The 23737-nt window shown below is 37.0% G+C and overlaps 1 protein-coding gene across 2 annotated transcripts; it reads right to left on the bottom strand.

The window, feature by feature from the left end:
• Window position 1: 1 nt before the first annotated feature.
• On the bottom strand, window positions 2-20827 carry stk38a (serine/threonine kinase 38a). Of its 2 annotated transcripts, none has more exons than XM_034306684.2 (14): window positions 20696-20827; window positions 16705-16841; window positions 13522-13573; window positions 13141-13263; window positions 12886-12969; window positions 12525-12648; window positions 11311-11465; window positions 11036-11138; window positions 5945-6006; window positions 5608-5725; window positions 5380-5503; window positions 4730-4825; window positions 3736-3830; window positions 2-3632 (listed from the first exon to the last, which is right to left on the bottom strand). In XM_034306684.2, the coding sequence occupies exons 2-14, from the start codon at window positions 16833-16835 to the stop codon at window positions 3496-3498; spliced, it is 1404 nt and encodes a 467-aa protein (XP_034162575.1). In that variant the 5' UTR covers window positions 16836-16841; window positions 20696-20827; the 3' UTR covers window positions 2-3495. The 2 variants fall into 2 exon arrangements, with proteins under 2 accessions (XP_034162575.1, XP_034162576.1); XM_034306685.2 differs by having other exon boundaries at window positions 20647-20710.
• Window positions 20828-23737: the final 2910 nt, after the last annotated feature.

Below are 23737 nucleotides of genomic sequence, written 5' to 3'. Positions count from 1 at the left end.
GTAAATAAACCGGTGCTTTATTGAATTATAACATTAAAATTGGGTGCTCACCACAAACTCTCTCAATAACAAACCAGTAAAAGGTGCTCTATGAAGTGAAGCTACAGTCTACAAACTTAATATTAAGGCAGAGAGAGGCCCAACTTCATCGTCTCACAGTAGAACGCAACATTATAGAACCCAGGAGCAGTTTTTATATAAGATTTTATACTTTAAAAGAACAGCAAGCTCATTCTTGTTCACTACTCTTCTCAAATCCAGGGATACTCTCAAACACATTCCTGGTTTGAATAAATAAGCCGTAAATCCTTTATGATACAAACCCTTTAAACATACACACACACACACTGACTTCATTCCAGAAGGTTCGAGTATATAGTATATAAATATTCTGAAATTAGTCAGAAAGACTATGCTACTGTAATGATTGTGTGAAAAGGTAATATAATTGACCAGTGTGTTTCTAGAACATTCAGCCTTCTGCGTGTACTATACATACCATGAAAGTAAATCAAATGTACATCTCTTCACCCATGACTACACTTCTGTGCAACAGAACGTTCCCAAAATTCAAGACTTCAGTAATCAAGATTTCTTCCTAGAACAGTGCAATTCGAGCTCTAAACCCTGGGCCTCATTTATCAGTCTTTTACAAAAATTGTGTGTAAATGTTTTCATAAACCAAATGAATCAAAAATTCCCGATAAAAGTTTCAGAAATGCTTGTTACCTTTGTAATCAACTGCGTATGTAGATAAATGCCAAGTGCTCTCATGGCACGGCTGATTCACATTTAGTGATGGCCACAAAACTCAAAAAAAAAAAAAAATGACTAACCGATGAAAGAGCACCTCCTACACACTGCATACAGTAAATTCTTCCAGTAATGCAGCTCAGCCACCGTAGCACATCAGCTACCATAGGCACAGACTAACCCTTGCTCCTTTTATAGGGTGCCATTACTTTGGTCATACCTGTATAGCTAGTCTTATTTGTATTTATTTATGGATTCAGTTTGGATTGCTTCTTTCTTTAATATAAAATGACTGAGTTTCACTAAATTTTCATAAATTTGTGTAACTGAAATACATAAGTGATTTAAAGTTATTGTTGATCATGTGATTTGAAGTCCATCAGTTAAGGTTTGCGTTAGTGAGTCTCTTTATATGTAAATTTACACAAAACTAGGAGCTAGTGTAGGATATTAACGTTTTCCCGAACTAACCGGACTGTGTAAAAGATTCACAAATAAACATGTTCGTATCCAGCTTGATAAATGAGGCCCCATCTTCCTAAAACTACACACAGCAGAGATTGAGTGACTTCAGCACGTTTTTTTTTTTTTTAAAAAACAGTTCTAGCAGTCAAATGGGTGTTATGTGTATAATTTGATCAAGCATGTTCTCACTGACAAACTGTTTATGAGAAGGAATGCTTCATTCATAAGTAATAAACTGCGCAGTGCTGGAACAGAGGGCCAAACACACAACAATAGAAGAAGAATAGAGTTTAAAAGTAATGAAACACTTACTCCGTGCCATTCAGATCATCATCCAACATTCCAGCAGCACTCATGCAAAAGTATGCGAGCAGAACGGACCCATTACGGGATCAGTGAAATAATGCTCTAATTTACAAAACGCAGTGCTCCCTTGTACAGCTCCTGAAATATAAAAACTACAGCATTTTGGAAAATCTCACAATCGTGCTTTTTCTTTTCGTCAACAGCATTTTTGGATTCGTGTGGCCATGCGGATAGTTATTGACTTAACCGACAGCATTTTGTATTGCAAAACAAGAAAACTTACTGCGTCCTGCTCCAGTCAGATGGAACAAATCAATAGTCACAATCGAGCAGAATAGTGCTAGGCGTTCTGACCGAAAGTACAATTACCTCTAATAGGATCTGTTCTTCGAGTCCAGCTGAGTCGAAGCTAAATCTAGATTTGATTAGCATTACCTGCAACAGCAGGACAGTGTAAAGACGCAAAAAGCTCAGCTTCTCGAGAACAGGATTCCGTTCTAACATGATGCTGATGAAGGAACCTATTGAAATCCGACCGAGCAAGACCTATCCGAGTCATATACAATGTTTGCGGACTCCCTCAAACGTTCCTTATTTCACGATGCGTGAGTTATCTATACAATAGTGCAACTACTACTAGCCATACTGGAATGATGACAATAGACAGCTACTGTCCCAGGATAAATAATTTTACTAGTCTATTTTTTTTCGCCACTACTCTACAAGATGCGCTAACCTACAAGGTAGAAAACTCAATTTCGAGTACAAATCAAGCTTCTTGAAGGCATAACAAGGGTGCATCAGCTGCTAAAAGTAACAAGTCTTTGGTAAAATATTGCTTTTCTATTAACATGCTTTTTCAGCCCAGTATCAACATGGAAGACTGCCGAGTATATAACCAAATAAACAAATTCAGCACACTGAACCGCAACGCTCATCCGACTCATGCTCTGTTCCCAAACTGAACAAGGTAAACATGAACAAGCGAGCCCTTTTAAGGAAAACAGCTTCAAATTTAGTGCGAGCATGAACATCCAGCAAATGTAAAATTACAAGGTAAAGCTACAGCTGCAGTTGAAAGAATCACGATAAATAAGCTGGTCTACAAAATGTCACTTGGTCATTATCACTGGCTGGTATACTGTAAAGAAAATAAACAGAGGAAAAAACTTTGTTTCAGTGTGCAGGTCTAGAAGAGGGACATTTTGCTGGTGTAACGAGTGATTACTGGAACATTCGTCTAGTATCCAAATTTAAGGCAATGTTTGTCCCTGTAGGCAGATTCACAAACATTATATTAGGCTTTCAAACACTGAAAATTGTTTGCATAAACAAAAAGAGAAGCCTCTTGCATTTTGCCATCTCCTGTAAGGTGAAGTATGTGATGGCAAGCACTGTGAAAGATTATATTTAAAAAATAATAATTAAAAAAAAAAAAGATAAAAAATCAAATGCGTCCAAATTCTTGGACTTTAAAAATGTTGCAAAGAGTCCATTTCTTATTTTTGTTTACTGAAAATGTGTATACTTCAAATTTCTACAGCAGATAACTGAGCAGAATTCTTCGATGGTAAATTACGCTAACTAAAAGCAATCCCTGGTAGAAAGTGGACTGGCCACATTCTAGTCTTCTAAATAAATTATTAATTAAGTCAAAAGGAACATTTCTCTATTATGGGGATAAAACAGAATTTGAAAGGTGTTAGCCCCAAATTTTTCATTCCTAGCCAAAACAGATGACTAGAAATAGCTTTAGCAGCTTCTACTAAAGAAGCTTGGGTAAAAAAAAAAAAAAAAAACATTGTAGGACAAGTGCTGGAAGAGGAGGAGTCCACTACCATGAATGCATCACAGCGTGGCCCAAAACAGGAAACAGACAAGTCTGGAGAAGTCCACCAATCCGCAGTGATGAGAAGCAATGGAAAAAAGGCTCCTTAAAGGACAAACACAAGCTCCAGCAGGGTTCTGTGTTTATCTCTTCCCTGATTTCATATAGGAGGGAATGGCCCCCCGGGCGGTCAGGCCCTCAAAGCGCTTGTATGTGTAGTTAATGAAGACCCAGTCTTTGCTCTTTAAATCAGCTTCACAGTGGTTGGACACTACAGACGCTAAGAAAGAGGAGAGAGGAGAATGTTAGTTTAAATGATGGTGGTAAGTAAACGTATAACAGAAACCAGAAACAAAAGAAAAAAAAACATTCCCTGAACGTACATGTTGGTTGGAGGATGTCTGAATCTGGAAACTCGTCGAAGTTTGAGGTGTCGTCGATGCTTTTAATCTCGATTGGAATGGCAGCGGGTCTCTCCCTGTCAAAATAATCACATTTGTATTTAGATCCTCTAACCTACAAGATAACTGTTTAGCATGATGGTACACATGAAAATAATTCTGTTAATGAGCAGCTGTAATTCAGAAGTAAGTGCCATACAATGCTGATCACTATCAATATCTTACAATGGGCTCGTGCGATATAACAGCTTGCTCGTCCCTATACGATATCACATTGCCATGATATCCAGGGATCTTTATTCCAGTGTTATACAACAGTTAGTTCCAGTCCACTCATTTGATTGGTCGAGCAGCGTTCCAAGAGTGCTTATATTTAGTATAAACGCACTGGGATATTTCACTGTGTCACTCCAATCGTCTGTGTTCACCATACAAAATTCCACTTCCTAGTTCGAAATGGTTACTACAGTAGAGTTAGTGACATCAGCAAACCTGGCAAATGACACTTTTCAGAAATGTAACTTTTGACTTATAATATGAAAACTCAGATGAAGATGAAAAGGATGAAGAGACACCAATTTCACTGTAAACATCTTTAACGGGAATGTACACATCAATGTGAGCTAGCTAGCCAGCTAGCCGATCGTCTATAAAGTGAGTGTAGATTCTTCAGGATCGATTTCCACTAGCGGCGCAAAAACAAAACCATATTTGGCCATATTGCGTCCAAAAAGTCATCTATTCGATATTAATTCATTGTTTATAGAACTGTTGTATTAATGCAATATTGTACGAGCAAGAGTGCAGTTATAGTGAATATCAGCACGGCTGTGATCACCTATGGTCTTTTTCAGGCTAGCAGTTCTTTACAATTACATTGTTTATTATAATATTTTAAAACGGAAAATTGCGAGCAGGGAAAAAAATCAGTATCGCACAAGCCTATCTTACAGCATACAGCACTTAAAGGTTCTACCTGATATGGTCGTAGTCCACCCCTTCAAAGAAAGGATTCGATTTGATCTCTTCAACTCCAGCAGCACCAATCCTGTTTTCACTCTCACAGCAGAACCTAGAACACAACACACCATTAACTCCTCTGAAACTAATCATAATCTACTCCTATTTTTAATCAACCCAACAGCAATCACAATATACGTACAAAACTCATCAGACATTCTGCTCTAGCACTGATTATAATTAATCAACAATAGCAACTTTCCAGCAATTACAATTTTACAATTTATTAATGAACAAAGTCATACTTTTTATCAGTTTATAGGTACATTTAATGTTGGTCTAACATCTGCAAGACAAGTTCGTTCCCGTTATCACTTGTGTTATAGCAGCTACACACAGCTATCCTCTCTCGAAGTTAATAAGGAAAAACAAAGCATAGATTGTCGTGTTACCAAGAAACCAGAAAGCGCAAAGTGAATCCTATTAATATAACCCTGTGATTTGAATCACAGCTTTTCGGAGCTGCTGTTACATCACCTGTAAGCACTCAGATGATTAGAAACACTAGCAATTTCCAGCTTAAGTGCAGAAAAAACATGTACGACTCTCACAAGCATTTTGGTAGAATGTATAAATGCTTAATAATGCTGGAAGAGCAAACTGTACCTGAGAATAAGATCCTTTGCCTTCTCGGAAATGGGAACCTCTGGGGGGAAAGTCAGCGTTTCCCGCCAATTCATCACCTTCCTGTACGTCTCCTGAGGAGTCTCTGAGCAGAAAGGTGGGTAACCTGCAAACACACACCAAGTTGGTAAAAGACCCATCTTCCGTTAGCATGTGAGACAACCTTAGCCATTCAGAATGGAAACATTAACATGAGGAGTTTTATCTCACCTATAAGCATCTCGTACATGATGACCCCCAGGCTCCACCAATCACAGAGCTTATTGTATCCGTTCTGCAGAAATACTTCAGGAGCGATGTAGTCAGGGGTTCCGACAGTGGAGAAGGCCTGAAGTAACACACATGGCACTTATTCACTAGTACTTCTAAACTAGACAGATCCACCTCAGCTTGCAAAACTAATGCAAGTGTGTCTACAAACACACCAAGCCCATTAATCTACTCCAGTCCATGTAACAGGAACCTCTTAAAGCAGAGTGAGATTAATAGCCCACCCTCAGGCTGCTTAGCACATCACTGTACTGTATGTTTACATCTCCTTACTCACCAGCTGTCTCCGGTTTCTCTTCCATGTCTCTGCTTTTCTTTTCGAGTTCATGTTTTGGAATGCTGGGAAGCAAAAAAGAAAAAAAAAGGTTAATTCTAGCAGGAGCAGTATAATAAAAACATAATACATACTAGCCTACTAGTTAATGTGTTATGTAGAGGTAGTACAAATTTCATCAGTGTAGAGAAACAGGATATTACAAGCAGAAGTTCTTCATCAGTTGAGCATGCAAAGAAAGAGCTTCTGATGAAGCAAGCACAACTCGTGCTGTGTTGTACAGCACACTGTGATTCGTATTATCTCTCCATTTATTAGTGAAGCACTCTGCAGTCGCTCCCTGCATTTTGCTTCTCATATATACTTTACTAGATCTCAGGACATGACGACATAACACTGGGAAGGTCCTTGACTTAAATAGACTTGAAGATTTACAGGTTTCATTTTTGTAATAAGTTCATAATCATCATCTTACACCACAGCGGTGTTGAATTCTCAAAGGTGTTGATTACTTCTCTATAACAGCACACCTCTGACTGTAGTTCCTGCTTTAAATCAAATCACAGCCTTAAATCAATGCGCTCATTCTAATACACTATCGTTATTCTATATTAACAGCTCATTCATTGAGACTTTATAGGAGGATGCGCCACAGAATCTAAGGCTAATAATAAACAGATTAAAAAAAACAAATAAAACTGTATCAGTGATATGGTGACGCTTTTATGGAAGGAGTCTCAGGCACGGGAGAGTCTTCAGGACTTTCCATTTTCTCACTAACGACAAGATTCAGTTTTTTTGGTTTATTGATTCTAAGAGAAAGAAATAAACAGAGAGGCTGGTAAGGAAATTACTGTTTAGTCATGGCAGTAACATACGTGATAAAGAACTAACTTGTTTTGCCATCGCTCAACAACATTAAACGTAAATTTAAATGGATAAAAAGCATTGTGAAATGAAGTTAATTGAAAATTGTAATCATAGGCAAATTCCTGTGGTACAAAAGAAATAAATCACTTCAGGGTGTGCTCTTATTGGAAAATAATCAACTTCAGGGTGGTAAAAGTATCACATCACCCCATCGTGGACTACTTTGAAATATATCTTTTTCTATATTCTGTATTTTTTCCATCGTGTTTTATTCTTTATTGACCGTAGTCTGTCATAAATGTTTGGAGGTTATAAACAAAGCTTTACATCACCAACACAAAAAAAAAAAAAAAAAAAAAAAAAAAAAAAAAGACCAATGAATCTGCAGATATTAAGGTTCCTGTTTTGACCAGCAACCAAACATAACCTAGGGCCGTCCTGGGGAGTGATAATGTTGTGTGTGTGAGTGATGTACCAGGGAGTGATAATGCTGTGTGTGTGGGTGATGTACCGGGGAGTGATAATGCTGTGTGTGTGAGTGATTTGTGTGTCTGAATATAGTTCATTTTAAAAATTTAAGGTGCATTTTTAAAAATTTGCTGTTCATGGTATTTAATTGTTTTTTATTTTTTATGATGCTAAGACTTGCTATTCTTGCTGAGAAAGAAAACTATATCAGTAGAGCAGTTCTCATCACTTTATTTCTGTGTAGACTGTGTAGTTTAGGTCATGTTAAGTTTCAACTGAGAGCAAAAGTTTGTGCACCCTTAGGACAAAAATGAAGACCGAGAAATTGACAGCAACAAGACATTTTAGCGTGTTAGGTTTTTACCAAAGTTCCTTCATTATTACAAGCTACACTACCAGTAAAAAAAAAAAAGTCAAACAGCAACTGTTAATGTAGTTATGAGTATAAATCTTTGCATTCCTCTTTTTGAATATGATATGATGCAGTGATAGACAAAGCATCCATGCATGCATTACAGAATATTTATACGTTACTGTACTACTGTTTTGCACAAGTCAACATTGCACACTCACACATACAGATGTACATAGTCTATATTTCTATATACATAATCTATATTCTACACTTTATTATGTTTGTTTGTATGTATGTGTACGTCTGTTTTTATTTTTTTTTTTAATTTTTTAAAATAGTTTGCATTTATCTTGGCATTCAATGTGGACAGCAAAGAAAGCAATGTAATAAAATCACTACGCTATGGTTGGCCATGTGGCAGAGAAACTTTTCCTTACTGTGCACATGACAATAATCACTTTGAATCTTGAATCTTGAATTTATAACCCCATCAAAAAATAAAAAACCAGTCCGTCCTTCTTTTTTCTTTTTTAATAATCTAGGCTTAATAAACTTGTCTCAGTGTATACCTGCATGTCATTTTCAACATCTTTGTTTTTCCTTTGTAGATAAGTTGTACAATCAAGGTACATTTTCCTTTTTTAAACCCAGCAACCGTGAGGGACTCAAACTTTTGCACTCTACTATACACAGGCCAATAGTAGAGGAATAAAGCTCTATTTCTTAAAGCTGAAATCCTGAACTAAGGTCACACTCATGTCAACTTTCTACGCACAGCATGGCCCTGAAGGCAGCATTATTCATGTTGGCTCGGAGAACCTCCCAGCACTTAACACAGCTTTGGATGCAGCAGAACTGCAGTGGAAACGGAACACCATGTTAGGAACAGCACACATTTAGGAACTACCCTTCTGTCAACAAGGACATCCTAGCAACTGCTGCCACATGGCCAACCATAGCGTAGTGATTTTATTACATCCTGGCAGGGAGTGTGAAAGAAGGAGACATCACAGATGCCAACGCTGCTAGCAAGAAAATCCTAGCAGGAAGAGAGGAAAGGCACAATGCTCCACAAAAACTTGAGCGTATATATATATATATATATATATATATATATATATATATGTGTGTGTGTGTGTGTGTGTGTGTGTGTGGACACGATTGCTCCATGCAATCATCCATAAATGATAAAGCGTATTCATTGAACTGATAATTAACTGCTGAAATGAACCTGGAAGAATACAACAGCCTACATACTAAAAGAAAACTATTAAATAGTAATATTAAATGGCAAGGCACACTAGGGTGCACGCTACCTAGCGCATTAGGGTATAAGCTCCAACGATCAGCTACAAGCACGGGCTTCCACTAAACCTTTAATGTCTGGTGTTAGGGAGTAATTCAGCTTCCAGTGCTGATGGCCAGCGAGTGGTGGACTGAAACATTGTGCTGTGTTGTATCCGCCAAATATGTGTACAATACACTGGTGCTAATACCACAAACATGGTGTTAATACAAGGCTCAGGTTACAGCAAACTCTGCAAAACTCAAATTTTTTGCATATTCCATGGCTGAGGACGCAAGATATAAAAACACATTTAAGGCTACAGAGAGCTGCGTGACTCTGGGAGCACAACTGGCAGGGAACAACAGAATGAGAAAAGCTTCAGACATTATTACATTCTAATGTATATTGCCTTTGTTTCGTTATATACTGCTACCAGTTTAAATGGATCATGCAAAAACACTGACATTAAGTCACAGTTACTGTACTTTCATAATAATGAATGTTTTAATCAACTGAAAATGGAAACCTAGAGCACATACTCAGGCAATGCTTATTTGTGCTGTATTGAAAATGTATTGTATTGTATGTAAGACACAAGGGTGTATCATTATACCCTTACTACTTAGCTAATTTTTTCAGATATGCACCAAGCAACAGTATGAAACAGCGAAGTTCATAATAAACAGCTTCTACTTTTTTTTATTTTTAACCAAAGACAGCACAGTCTCAGCCACTTGTTTTTCTTCTACCCACTTTTCTGGCTCACAACAACAACACTTGTGAATTCCCAGGTCAGAGTTCAGTGAGATAAAATCAGCAGGATGTGAAAGTAACCGCTATCAGAAGCAAGGGCGGGTCTTTCACTCTGAGAGTTTTAGTGTGTTAAAACACAAGGTGACTATAGCAGAGAGAAATGCAGCATCTATTAGCACTAAATAGACAAAGGGGATAAAATGCTATTAAGTTAGATAAAGACTGCACTATTTCCACTAAGCACAAATAGAAATGAGATGAAAATTATGCAGAAAGTTATTAGTATGCACAAAATATTATATTTTTGGTCTACTCTTAATTTTCTGGTGTCTCATTAAAGTGTATATAGTAGGGGAGAATAAACAAAAGGTCAGTAAGAATACCGGTCTCTATTATAATTCTAATATCAAATGTTTAAAGAGACATAAAATGCGACAGTAAGAGTAAAAATTAATTTTTGTGGCATTACAGATGGTACCAATCCAATACTCAGGATCAACATTTGCTTACATTGCTTTAAAAATAAATAAATAAATAAATTAATAAATAAATAAAAGTTGATCAGATGCCCAGGTAAAAATAATTCATCTGATCTGATCCTGTCACAAACAGAAAAGATTGGAAGTTTTTTGAAACTGGAAAAGAGAGATTTGATCTTTTTTTTTAAACACATTTTTATTAAAATTGATATTATTATTTTGCAATATAAGTGATTTTTTTTGTGTGAAAGATGCATTTATTCAGCTATGTTTTTTAAGTGCATCAGTTCATAAAATAATTTTAAAACTCAGTAGTTTTTAAAGGAAAAAAATATCTGCTAGGTAGACATCGGCTGATACTCAGGATTTCAGTACCAGTATATGCACTGGAAAAGAAAAAGTGGTATCACACCATCTCTACTGAGAGTATTACTTATGTAGCACATGCTTATCTACATATAATATCACTAACCACTGATTACTATCTCATCTGTTTTTATGAAATGTTTTGAAACCAAAAATTATAAAAACGATACATGGATGTCAAGTGTAACCAATAATATAATAATACCAGCGAATATCCGCCTTCCCTTTTAAATCTGTCACTTTCCCTGAATGATGATCTACAGGCTACTGTCATCCAAACCCCTGACTAATGGAGGCAGCCTTTGTGTAAACAGCATCATATTTAGTGCAAACAGACACTGCTGAAGGAAACTGATCCCAGAAGAGGAGTTGAAAAGCTACTCATGATGAAAGCAAAGCCCCGTTACTGGGACAAACAGCTCAGGGATTAAACTGATGATTCAAAAACGTCAGAGATAACTGTAGAGTGTAATACTATAATTAGTGGCATGATAGTAAAAGACATGTTGGCTTACTAAAATCACTAGGCAGGCTGTGGTTGAGGTTTCTGTAGAATTCTGTCCTGTGAGCCTTCTTAAGGCCCGTACACAAGCCAAAATCAGACAGCTTCACATGGCCCTGCAAAAACACACACACACATACAAAATATTGTGTCTACCTCAAACAGATAGAACTGATAACTATGCAGTGAGATAGCAAGCACACTGCTAAGTCTAAAATCTGCATAATAATTAATGCAGCAAATCACTCATCAATTTATCTAAATTCTCTAAATGAACTTGAAGTTAACCTTTGAATCCAGTAGCAGGTTGTCAGGTTTAATATCTCTGTGGATGAAACCCAGCTGGTGGATGGAGTCGATGGCTAGCACCGTCTCAGCGATGTAAAACTGCGTAGCCTCCTCAGTCAGAGTGTCCTTCTTCATCAACAGAGTCATCATGTCTCCTGCAGAGACATAAAGCACATTGTGTTTGAGAGAGGCACTGTAAACTTCATTTGACTTGACTAAGCCATGAAAATAAAAGGATTCTCGTTTCGAAAAAGAATCTGTTCTGAAGATCATTGATTCTTTCAATTAAATGTATGACAAAATACACTATATGGCTCAATGTTTGTGGGCACATGACCATGACACCCATATGTGAGTCTTCCCCAAACTATTACCACAAACTTAAAGCATGAAATTGTCTGGAATATCTTTGTATGCTTTGGCATTAACATTTCCCCATCACCAGAACTAAGAGGCACAAACGTTCCAGCATGACAATGCCCCTGTGCACAAAGCGAGGTCCATGAAGACATGGTTTGTCGAGGTTGGAGTGGAAGAACTCGAGTGGCCTGCACAGAGCCCTGACCTCAACCCCACTGAACACCTTTGGGATGAACTGGAATGCCGACTGCACCCCAGGCCTCTTCACCCAACATCACTGCCTGACCTCACTAGTGCTCTTATGGCTGAATGAGCACAAATTCTCACGGCAATGCTCCAAAATCTAGTGGAAAGCTTTCCCAGAAGAATGGAGGTTACTATAACAGCAAAGGGGAACAAAATCTGGAAAGAGATGTTCAACAAGCACATATAGATGTGACTGACAGATATCCGCACACCTTTGGCTATATAGTGCCGTTACCTAGATATATAAAAGAATACAGTTTGGTGTTAATTTAATTTATTTGACTACATTAAGCAGCAAAAGTCAGTAGGGACCAGGGTTTTTCTCTCTGGTTGATTAGCAAGGTAAAACGCCCTGTTGATGACATAGCGGCCTACCAAGTCACTTCTTGATACTTAAAATTGTTTAGTTGCATTTTGCCTTTTTCTTCTTTCTTTTCTAGATTGTAAGTATTTTAAAACAAAATATTAACAATATGTGCCATTTTAAGCACAGCTAAATGGGCTAAAATTGAATCTGGATGACATGACTATGACATTTTCATCAAGAGACTACAACAGTGGCTGAATTTTTTTCAAAGCCTACATGTGTATTAATAAACTGGACCCACCTCCAGGTAGGAACTCCATTATGAGGTAGAGGTTCATCTTGTCCTGAAAGCTGTAGAACATCTTCACAACCCACAGACTGTCCGCCTCCACCAGAATGTCCCTTTCAGCCCGTATATGACCAACCTAGCACATGGGAGAGAACCTGAGAAACCGCTACACCGCTACATCACTCCGTTCTTCATTCACATAACTATAACATAAACTCTACGCACTCCAGTGAGTGCAAAACAATCTGAGATTCATATATAAGCTACGACATGACAGGTTTGTTTTCAGTCAATATTTTATTAACCTACAGGAGTCTCTAACCTACAATCTGGGTAACAGAAATGATCAATATTCTGTTTAAGGCAGCTGTACCTGCTCCTTCTCAAGCATATCAGCTTTGCGCAAGATCTTCATGGCATACACATGGCCTGTGTCTTTCTTCTGAACCAGACGTACCTAGACATAAGAGAAGTGTGTAAGCCAAATCTCTCTAAAGCCGATTGAAAAAAAAAAAAGGAACTGAAGAATTGCATGCAATGTGATATAAATATAAAACTACATATGACAAAAAAAAAATCCCAGACCAAAAAAAAACAAAAAAAACAAAACAAAACAAAAACCCCATACCTCTCCGAAAGCACCACGGCCGATCACTTTGAGTGACTCGAAGTCATCCAATCCGAGGCGGGTTCGTTTGAGCCGCAGAAACTCTGTCTCCTTCCTTGCATGCTGAGAGCGCCGAATACGCTTCTGCAAAAATAGAGGGCAAAGCTGTCACTGTAGAGCTATTTAAAAAAAAAAACAAACAAACAAAAAAAACCATAACTTACAATAATGTGCGCTTATATGGACTCAGTGGAATAAATGCGGATTTAAAATGAACATTTCGTAGCATTTTTAACTATAATCAAATAATACAAATAATAAATATATAATATTACATAACAATATATATAATAAATGTAATCAAATGTGACAGATGAATTTAAATTATCATTGCTTCCACACCTCTTCATCAGCTAGTCCCTCTTGATCCATCACCTTCTCCAACTTCTGCTGCCTACACACACACACACACACACACACACACACACACACACACACACACACAAAGCATTTTAACAAAGGGCTGAGCAATCAGATGAAATGTTTATATAGTGAAATTTAAATTATTGCACAATACACTTTTCTGGCATATTGAGAGTATCGTCTGCACTGTTATAAAACTAACTAACTGCATTATTACATGCATAAATGTGTTTATGATTGATCAGTTAAAATAGAGAATAAATGAGTAGAGAAATAGATGCTTCCAAACCTGTGCACTTCATGGTACGGTTAAGTACATAATATCTATACAATATAATATAATAAAAATCCTAGCAGACAAAGGGGGAAAAAATTACCTCAAAAAAACCAACATATCGTGGTGGATGGGGTGGCTTTTTTTTTTTTTTTTTTAAAGATGCGTCCCAACCACCAGGAAGAAAACAGCAAAGCAACCCTCTGGCACCAGCTCTGGCATTTTTTTACTGACCCGAGACACCACAGTCTTGCACATTTGTTTTTACTGGCTCGTCAAAGTTCATCTAGATAAAGCTGACATGAAAGCGAAAGTAAACGCCAACAAAAGCAAACATCATTCACGTCCTGTATCCGCTTCACTGAACTGGCTTTTCCACAGGGAGAATTTTATTCTTGTTTTGACTGAATGCCGCTTTAGATGAGAAAGCAGAAGTGTGTAGATTTCAGTTGTCTCCCATATTGCCGTAGCAAGGAGTCATAAATATAAGTGCTACAGGTAAACCACAGATGGCACCTCTGCTCTTTGGCATCGAGATGGCAAGAGGGAAAAAATCTAAGTGACTTTGAAGCAGGGTTCAAAGATTTTTCAGAATATATAAAATAATATCCAAATCCAACCATGCAAATACCATCTTAAATTAAAAAAATGGGAAAATAACCACACCCAGAAAACATTTTTTGGCCACAAATCTTACAGAACATGTCCCTCATAGCTAATTACACTAGTCTGCACCTGATACAATACAACACAATCCATACAACTCACTACACAGGTAGTAGGATGTATAAAATAGGCTCCGGGGAATCCGACATCCGCACACAAGATACACCAGACGATTACATACATGCCATATGGGACCGCACACCAGTTAAGCACTTCTGGAAACAAATGCTGAGGCTAAATCACACCATCCCACTCTGCCCTTCACTCCGCTTAATCGGAGACACATCTAGGATCAACATCATAAAGAAAACACAACAGTCCTTCTTACAGTGCTAACCATCGCCAAGAAAACCATACTGACAAACTGGAGATCAAAGAATAACATTAATATCACACATTGGAAAAACCTAATAATCGACTACATAACAATGGAAAAACTGTTTGCATTAATCAAAAATAAAACTACCAAATTTAACTCTAACTGGACACCACTCATCACCTACATACACGAGCGAACAATACTGTAGGAACAAAACAGTTCCTACACACAAACCACATTACCAAAGCCATACCGCACATCTCAGGCATAACGCTCACAAACACACCTAACTAAAGTACACGCGCATACACGCAACATTCACAGAAACCAAAGCTGGAGTTAAACATATTAATTAACCAACATTTCATCAACTACTACTCAGTGCACACCCCTCCCGTACCCTCTCCCACCCCGCCTGATAAATAGCATGTCCATGTCACGTCTACCGTCTTGTTTTGTCTTGTCTATTGTCCTGTTTTACCGACTATCCTGTCTGTTACGTCCTACACCCACCACTCACCCATACTAACCTTTAAATATGAAGCAAAACACATCCGCGAATATTAATGAAGTAAAATAAATAAAGTCTTAATGACCCCCCCCAAAAAAACCCCGGGTTCATTATTGATGCTGGATGGCAGAAGTTTGCTAACCTTATTTGACCTTTTCTTTCAATGGAAACTGTGATTAAAATAATCTGCATTAAATCCACTGGAAAGAAATCAGTAAATAGAAATGAGAAAGCACACATTCAGTGACTGATGTACGTGTACTAGTGTGATAAGGAAAAACTACGTTTTAACTACGTTTAATTTGTCACCTGTATGTACATTTTTGCACCAAACCTTTCGTTCATTTTACTTTGTTACTATTAGGAATATCTTATCACGATTCTTGAAGGCATTTTGACAACATAAGACATGTATTGCTATCTAATGTATCTATCTAATGTATGCATAAACTACCAGCAATACAATACTTTACCATTTTAGAAAACTGCTATAAATTATAAATTTGTTTTTTATTATTAATAACAAAAATTATAACAAAATTGATTACATTTTTTACATCTTATTTAATGCTTAACTAATGAATTTTAAATGACCTGTTAAATGTTTTACTCAATTATTTCAGTTTTATTCCATTTCATTTGTATTTTATTTAGTTCACTGCTGTTTGGATTTATTGTACAGCACTTCGGCCAACACATTGTGACTTTTAAATGTGCTATATAAATAGAAGTGACGACTTATACTGAAAAAAAAGACCCACCTTTATTTATATACTTTATTTAGAAAATAAATAAATAATGTTTAACACTAGCTTTTTTATTTTAAGGACAAAATGATTTCACAATAGCTCCTTCTAGTCAGTTTGTAATTATTGGGGAAAAAAAAAATCAATGAAAAGATATGCATGATATCTAATAAAAGTGTATCGTCACATAATTTATCATGATATCGATTTTATATCATATCGCCCAACCCTTGTGGCTGTTACATTTTTTTTTTTTTATATGCAGCAGTTATACTTTATAATCGAGTTAACTTTTATAACTAAGTTATATTTTGCTATTATACATTTAGTAAACCTAAATACTGGCATATAGTGTATCTTACACATCTCCAGATTGTCTTTAAGAGTCAGTATGTGATATTTTCAGCACCCTGGGATGAGTCAGAATCTCTTCCACAGTGGTCTGGAACAGGGAATGAAAGTCACTGCTTTCGTCCCACACATGCATCAGACTCCCTCAGGGTAGGAAAACCTCTGAAGAGACTCCACTGCATTGCTGAGACGCTCAGGATGTTAATGTAGTGCTCAAACCCGCTGGACTGGTTTAAAGGTAAGTGAGCTATACTCATCATGAACACCCGCTTGAGACCATACAGGACTGTCTCACCTCATCTCCCTCTCCTCGTGCTGGGAGATCAGGTTGCTGTAGAAGTTCTCCAGGGTCACTTTGGCCAACGTGACCCGCTCCTTGGTGTGGTTGCTCATGGAGGAACAGGACGTCTGACCCGTCATTGCCATGGTTACCTGAAAGGTTGCGACAGACAGATTGTTGTGTAAGAGCATACGCATGCCAAACGAGTAGAGCTGGAGGTTTCTACGGTTAGAAACTGACAGAAAGATCACAGATCCACAAGCACCATTCAGTCATGTCTAACCAGTTTGAAAAATTCTTTAGTAAGTTCCTTTAAATTTGGACTTTCTTACAGAAACAAAAATGATTGAAAGCTCACCAATACTTCAAGAGCTGCACAATTTACTGTATTTTAATTGCGATAATGACTTATGGCTTGCACAATTAATTAATTAACTGCAAAACTGATGACTGAAGCTAAAAATAAATAAGCACGTACTACTAAACATTAGTGACTCTTAAATCATTTATCCTGGATCTACTTTTATTTAGAGTTAGAATTGAAAAGAATATGATTCAGAACCAGTCTTATTCTGAATCACAGGTTTACACATTCAAAGGAAAATCAGTTTATAATGTGCTGTTTGTTGTTGAATTAAAATGTTAAACTGATTTAAAAAAAATATATTCTGCTCCTGAACTGACTGTACTTATTATTATAACTTTTATATATTATATATTACTATGTATTATTATTATAACTGTTATTATTTTACCTACTATCTTGCAGCTCTAATGACTTCTCGAACGATCCCTTACAGTTTTCTGAAGGTTGAAATAATTTACTATGTCTTCTCAAATATCTACTGCCATCACAGCTGTATTTGGCTACATGATCCAGTGTTACTCGGGTTACTGTAAATGCAGGTAGGTGATTCTCTGTGTGCTTGCATAAATCACAAGCAAATATGGATCACTTATTAAACCACTCGAAGACTGCAGTAACAGCAACGTCTCGCTGCTATTCCACGGCATCAAACACCGACACGTCTTTCTGCAAAACTATACATAAATCATTGAACAGTCTGTTAACTGATACACATCCCAAAGGTGATGAGGCTAGGACGAAGTAAGATGTTTGAAACGTCTGGGACAAAAAGGACAGTCCAGGATCTAAGCACATTCAGGTAAACCCAAACTATCTAGAATTTACATTAAATAATAATAACAGCACTACAAAAAAAGTGAAAAAAAATATGAGTGAAATGAAAAAAATCACATTGTGATCTTTAGGGATGTCAGTCAGGACTGGTGATATGAGGATGTCAAATCAGTCTTGCAATATATTATCAGACCAGACACAATTATTATATTTTTGCTATGATCCGAGCTGATTGCAAGTCCACGATCATATCTTTCCGTATCAGTAAAAAGCAGACAGTAAACACTATGTTCATTCTTGATATGATAAGAGCAAACTGCTGCACTGTTTTAATCATTAATCTTTGATTTATTATCTAACTAGGTTTTATCAATGGAGCATGTTCAGTGAACTGGCTGTAGCGTCGACACCTTCGCAATACCTCGCCACAGACTGGCAAACAACAAAGACATTATTTCCTTATACAGGTTTTGTAAAGCACATTGTCTCTCATGCAGCACGCTGATTCTCAATCTGATCGGTCAGAAGGTGTTGACTAATTTTTTATAACAGCAGTTCTGACAGTAGTGCCGGCTGTAACGCAAATCACAGCTTTATAATATCACGCTCATTCTTATGTGTTAGCATTTTTATAATTCAGAGTTAAGACGCTCCACGTAATCTAAGCCTAACAATAAACGAACTGAAAAACCTGTTATTTAACATAGAAAAACATATCTGTGATACGGTGAAACTTTCTGTTAGGAGATGTTTATTTAACATTTATGGAAGGAGTCTCCAGTGTCAGAGGTAAAGCTGTTTCTGTCTTCAAAAGCTGGTTCACAGATATTCCACAATATTAAACATAAATAACAGTTAAATACACAACGTGTTCAATAACACTTTAAAAAAAAAAAAACAGCAATCGTTGACAAATTGTTGTTGTATGTTATATGTTGTATAATTAACACCCTTCAGGACATGCTGTTAGAGAAAATAATCAAAAGTAACAGTATCACTAACTGCGCTAGGGGTCAGGTCACATCACACCATCGCACGTCTGATTAGATTGGCTTTATTTCCGTATTAATTTCAGTGCTGCTGCTAAATGGTGGTGGTGTGTGTGTGTTATTACCGTACGTCTAAGATATACACTCCAGGCCAAAAAAAAAAAAAAAGGGCCAAACCCAAAATGGCAAATATTAAGCTTTTAATGGTCTTAACAGCAAATCAGTGGTCAGGAAATGAGCAAGAATGAAACAAACACACTCCTGAAAGCTCCTCTGCTACTGTTTGCTGGTTTACTTTTGCTTTTGCTGCTTGTTTAAGGAAAAGCTAAAAGCTAAAAACAGGGAAATTCAGTTATATAGTCTTCTTGTACGCACAAAAAGTGATAACGAATGATAATAATTAAAATATTTCATCCAAAATTCAGACTAACACATGTCTGGGTGTACAAAACTTTCCAAAAAATATCTTCTGGGATGTTTTTTCTTAACAGATTAGTTATTATTTGGTTATCTGCCACACCTGATGCAGTCCATCAAGGACCACAAGACGTTTAAAGAAATCAAAGGGAAAAGCTATCACATTCTAACTTTCTTTATCTATTCGTTTAATTCTTGCTCATTTCCTCGCCAATGAACTGTTAATATTAATATTTTGCTATTTTGGGCTTGGCCCTTTTTTTTTTTTTTTTTGCCCAGAAGTGTATATTAACATGCCTTAACATTAACAAAAAAGACAAACTTGTATTTGTCAGACAAAATCTGAGCATGCATCAAGCCCAAATATTAACCTCATTTCTGAGTATTTTGGATATGGTTCAGTATCAGTGACTTTAAACCTCCACCCTGCTGAACAAACAACAAAAACCCTCATAGAATGTGTAATGGTTTTAATGGTTATAATAGGAATTGTATTGGTTTTAATGGAAACTGTAATGGTTCCTTAGGGTCTCTACTAGTAATTTGTTGCTGTACATTGATGGGATGTTACGTCTAGTGGATACCATATAGGATCAGTAATGGTAATTGTTTTAATGGTTAGCTAATGGTTTGTAATGGTATTTGTAGTGGAAACCATTAGAAATTCTGTGATGGTTTCTACTGGGCACTCAAGTCACTATAAAATCTACTTTTCACCATTTGTTTCTTTTTTCGCTGTTTTTCTCTCGTTACATACTTTACTAAAAATAAATAAGAAACTCTTTTATACATAATATGCTTTAGTATGGCGTCACTGTTTTGTTAGCATAAGCTAAGCCCAGATACTGCTATCACCAGTACAGTCTGTCTCTTTACAGCTATTGTCACTTGCCTTATCAGCGTTAGCTATCTAACCATCCCAAACAGACCTTCACTGCCTACACAAGCACTCTCACCAGGGCGTAGACGCCACTGTTTAATACACTAAGTAGTGGACTACATGTCAGGTACAGAGGTATTTAGGATATAGCCTCAGGGATTCCTCCTGAGGTGAGAGAACTGGTAATAAAAGTGGAAAAAAAAAACTTCAAAAACAATGTTTGGCAACTCGACAGGCAGCTAGCTAGCAACACGGCTAACTTTACATTAGCTAGCTAGCTAGGTTTCAACAAAAACACCGAAGCTAAATGCGACTTTCTCTGCAAAGCCACAAATAATTGCTCGTCACAGTAAGATAGCTGTTAGCGTCTTAAAGCCCGAGAACATGGCATCATCCAGCTAGCTAACGCTAAAGCTAGCTAACTAACGCCGCTGCGCGCTAAACCGCAACTTCACACCTCATCACACACATCATGACTGCTCCACACAACAGCGTGCTACAAGCAACTGAAGTGAAATCATGTCATTTACTTCATCATCCACTTCTTAGCTGCTATCCGGACAACTTTTAACAGCTTACCTTCTACTCGACCTCAGACTGAATGCAGTCTACTTGTAGACACTGATCATTATTTCCTTCTTCCGGGTCGCTGCTTCAGGTCGAGTCTCCAAAATAAGAGTCTGACTCTTAAGTTACAAGAGGGAGTTTGGGGAATAAATGTATTACCCGAGTTATCCGACTGATTAGTCAACACTTGGACCACAAAACTTTCGATCTATGCGTTGTGTACATTTTTACATGAGCATAAAAAATAAACTATATAAATAAGGCTGACAATCATTAGGGGAAAAAAACCTAGATAGATCAGACTGGTTATTAGCTTATCATTTCATAATCATTTCATAATTTAAAGTGCCAATTTTATAATTAGAACTTAAATTTTATAATTATAACTTCATAAAGTTCTATTTGTAGGAAGCTTAATTTATATTATGTCATTCATTAGAGACCGTCCGTGCGAATCTACACCCTATTCACTACATAACACATTTGGTGACTTCTTTCTTATTTTTTAAGTATTCATGTCCAATAACACATCCAATATGCGCAATCCCACAATGCACTGCAATTGGTTAGCGTCAGCAGAATACCCATAATGCATAATGTGGCCCTTACTTTACTTTACCTTTAAAGATCCTTTAAGATTTCTCATGTAATAGGTTGAAAGGAAAAGTAAATAAAGTGACTTGTTTCATCCACCAGATGGCAGCAGAGCTTTATTTTTAGTGATATCTAGCCATCTATCTCTATCTATGTACATAGCATAGTATCTCTCTCTCTGTATATATAGATAGAGAGAAAGATACTGTATATATATATATATATATATATATATATATATATATATATATATATATATATATATATACAGTACTGTGCAAAAGTCTTAGGCACGTGCAGTAAACAGTAATAAATGAAACAAAGCCAATATTTGGTGTGGCAGCCTGTTGCTTTAAAAAAAATATTAGTCTCAGTACAATTTGTAAAAAAAAAAAAAAAAAAAAATTGTATATATATATATACGTGAGTTTACACACAGACGCACACATGTGACGGCACAGTGGCTTAGTGGTTAGCACATTTACCTTATACTTCCGGAGTGGGGGGGGTTCAGTTCCTGCCTCTGCCCTCTACTCAAAGACAAGCACTGTAGGCTGATTGCCTTCTCTAAATTGTCTGGTGTGGGTGTGATTATGCAACCCGTCCAGGGTACCCTGTGCCCAGGCTCCCGGCAACCCTGTGTAAGATAACCAGTATGGAAAATGGATATGTATAAACTGACCTTCGCTGAGAATGTATTTGTTTTGTATTATATATCTGCAAATGATTCATTCATTCATCTTCAGTAACTGCTTCTTGATAAATGTACAGTGTACATTACATGTGTTAATTCAATTCCATTCAGTTAGAGGTTGATTATAAAATGAATAATCTCAAAACAATCAAGTTGCCAAATTCCTTCGACCTGCGTATGTCATCTGCCAAATTAGCTATTGCATGAAATATTCCTTTTTTAATTGTCAGCATACAGTAGGTTCAGACATCATGAAAAGGGGATTAAATAAAATAAACAGCACCGCCTTTAAATAAAAGAGGAAACTGAGTAAGTCATTGGTAGATGGCAATGTTATGAATAAAATAAATAAATATTAAATGAATAAATTAATAATAATAATAATAATAACTTTATTACTATTAATAATAACTTTATTACTGAGATCCTCTGTCATGCGTAATTTTCAGTTTATTCAGTTATTCAGAGGTTGCTGCACTGATACATTATTCCAAAAGAGGGAACTATGTCTTTTACTGTGCTAATTCTGCCTAAACATTTAACCCGATTAACATATGAGAGTAATTTCCACAGACCAGATGTTCTACCGCAGTCACGCCACCTGCATTTCAGTAAAGCTTGGTCAGCCTACTTATCTGTATATCCATCTGTAGAAAAATGCTGTGAAGAATCTGTCTCCCCCTTCAGAATGTGTAAAGAAGTAGCAATACCCTTTGCTCATTTCACAGGACACTTCATTTATGAGATTTTGCCACCTCATTGTTCTAAACTCCTACAGCAGGCTACAAAAGCCTGAAAGTCTGTAGGTGTTAAGTAAAACATTTAAGGCTACTAATTACTTTTGATTTGCTGACAGACTTTTCTGTATGATGAGCAGTAATATATATATGTCTTAACACTTTGCGATTCTTTTTGGTATGGAGTCTTTACTGAAGTGGACAGCACAGTTTTCCATGCCCCCTTTCAAATGGGCTATCGTAAAAAGCATGATGTACATGCACAATTTTAAAGAGAATACACACTATATGGCCAAAAGTATGTGGACACCTGACCATCACACCCATTTGTGAATCTTCCCCAAACTGTTGCCACAAACTTTGAAGCACACAATTGTCTAGAATGCCTTTATATGCTGTAGATTTAAAATTCCCATCACTGGAACTAAGGGGCCCAAACATGTTCCAGCATGACAATGCTCCTGTGCACCAAGTGAGGTCCATAAAGACATGGTTTGCCAATGTTGGAGTGGAAGAACTTGGTGTGGAAGAACTTGGTGTAGAAGAACTTGATGTGAAAGAATTCGGTGTGGAAGAACTTGGTGTAGAAGAATTTTGTGTGGAAGAACTCTGTGTGGAAGAACTCGGTGTAGAAGAACTTGGTGTGGAAGAACTCTGTGTGGAAGAACTCGGTGTAGAAGAACTTGGTGTAGAAGAACTTGAGTGGAAGAACTTGGAGTGGAAGAACTCGGTGTAGAAGAACTCGGTGTAGAAGAACTTGAGTGTGGAAGAACTCTGTGTGGAAGAACTTGGTGTGGAAGAACTTGGTGTGGAAGAACTTGAGTGGAAGAACTCAGTGTAGAAGAACTTGGAGTGGAAGAACTTGGTGTAGAAGAACTTGGTGTAGAAGAACTTAGTGTGGAAGAACTCGGTGTAGAAGATCTCGGTGTAGAAGAACTTGGTGTGGAAGAACTCGGTGTAGAAGAACTTGGAGTGGAAGAACTTGGTGTGAAAGAATTCGGTGTGGAAGAACTTGGTGTAGAAGAATTT

This window comes from Pangasianodon hypophthalmus, chromosome 8, assembly GCF_027358585.1.
Source record: "Pangasianodon hypophthalmus isolate fPanHyp1 chromosome 8, fPanHyp1.pri, whole genome shotgun sequence".
NCBI lineage: Eukaryota > Metazoa > Chordata > Actinopteri > Siluriformes > Pangasiidae > Pangasianodon > Pangasianodon hypophthalmus.
Note: the sequence above shows the minus strand (reverse complement) of the source record. Positions and strands in the feature narration are given on the sequence as shown.

Bases quoted from the DNA above. Each gene is read 5' to 3' on its own strand.
- stk38a (XM_034306684.2), bottom strand. From the start codon at position 16,835: ATGGCAATGACGGGTCAGACGTCCTGTTCCTCCATGAGCAACCACACC. The intron at 5,726-5,944 runs GTGAGTAAGGAG...GTGTTACTTCAG, and splicing joins AGAGAAACCGGAGACAGCTG to GCCTTCTCCACTGTCGGAAC. The intron at 5,504-5,607 runs GTGAGATAAAAC...GTGTGTTTGCAG, and splicing joins CATGTACGAGATGCTTATAG to GTTACCCACCTTTCTGCTCA.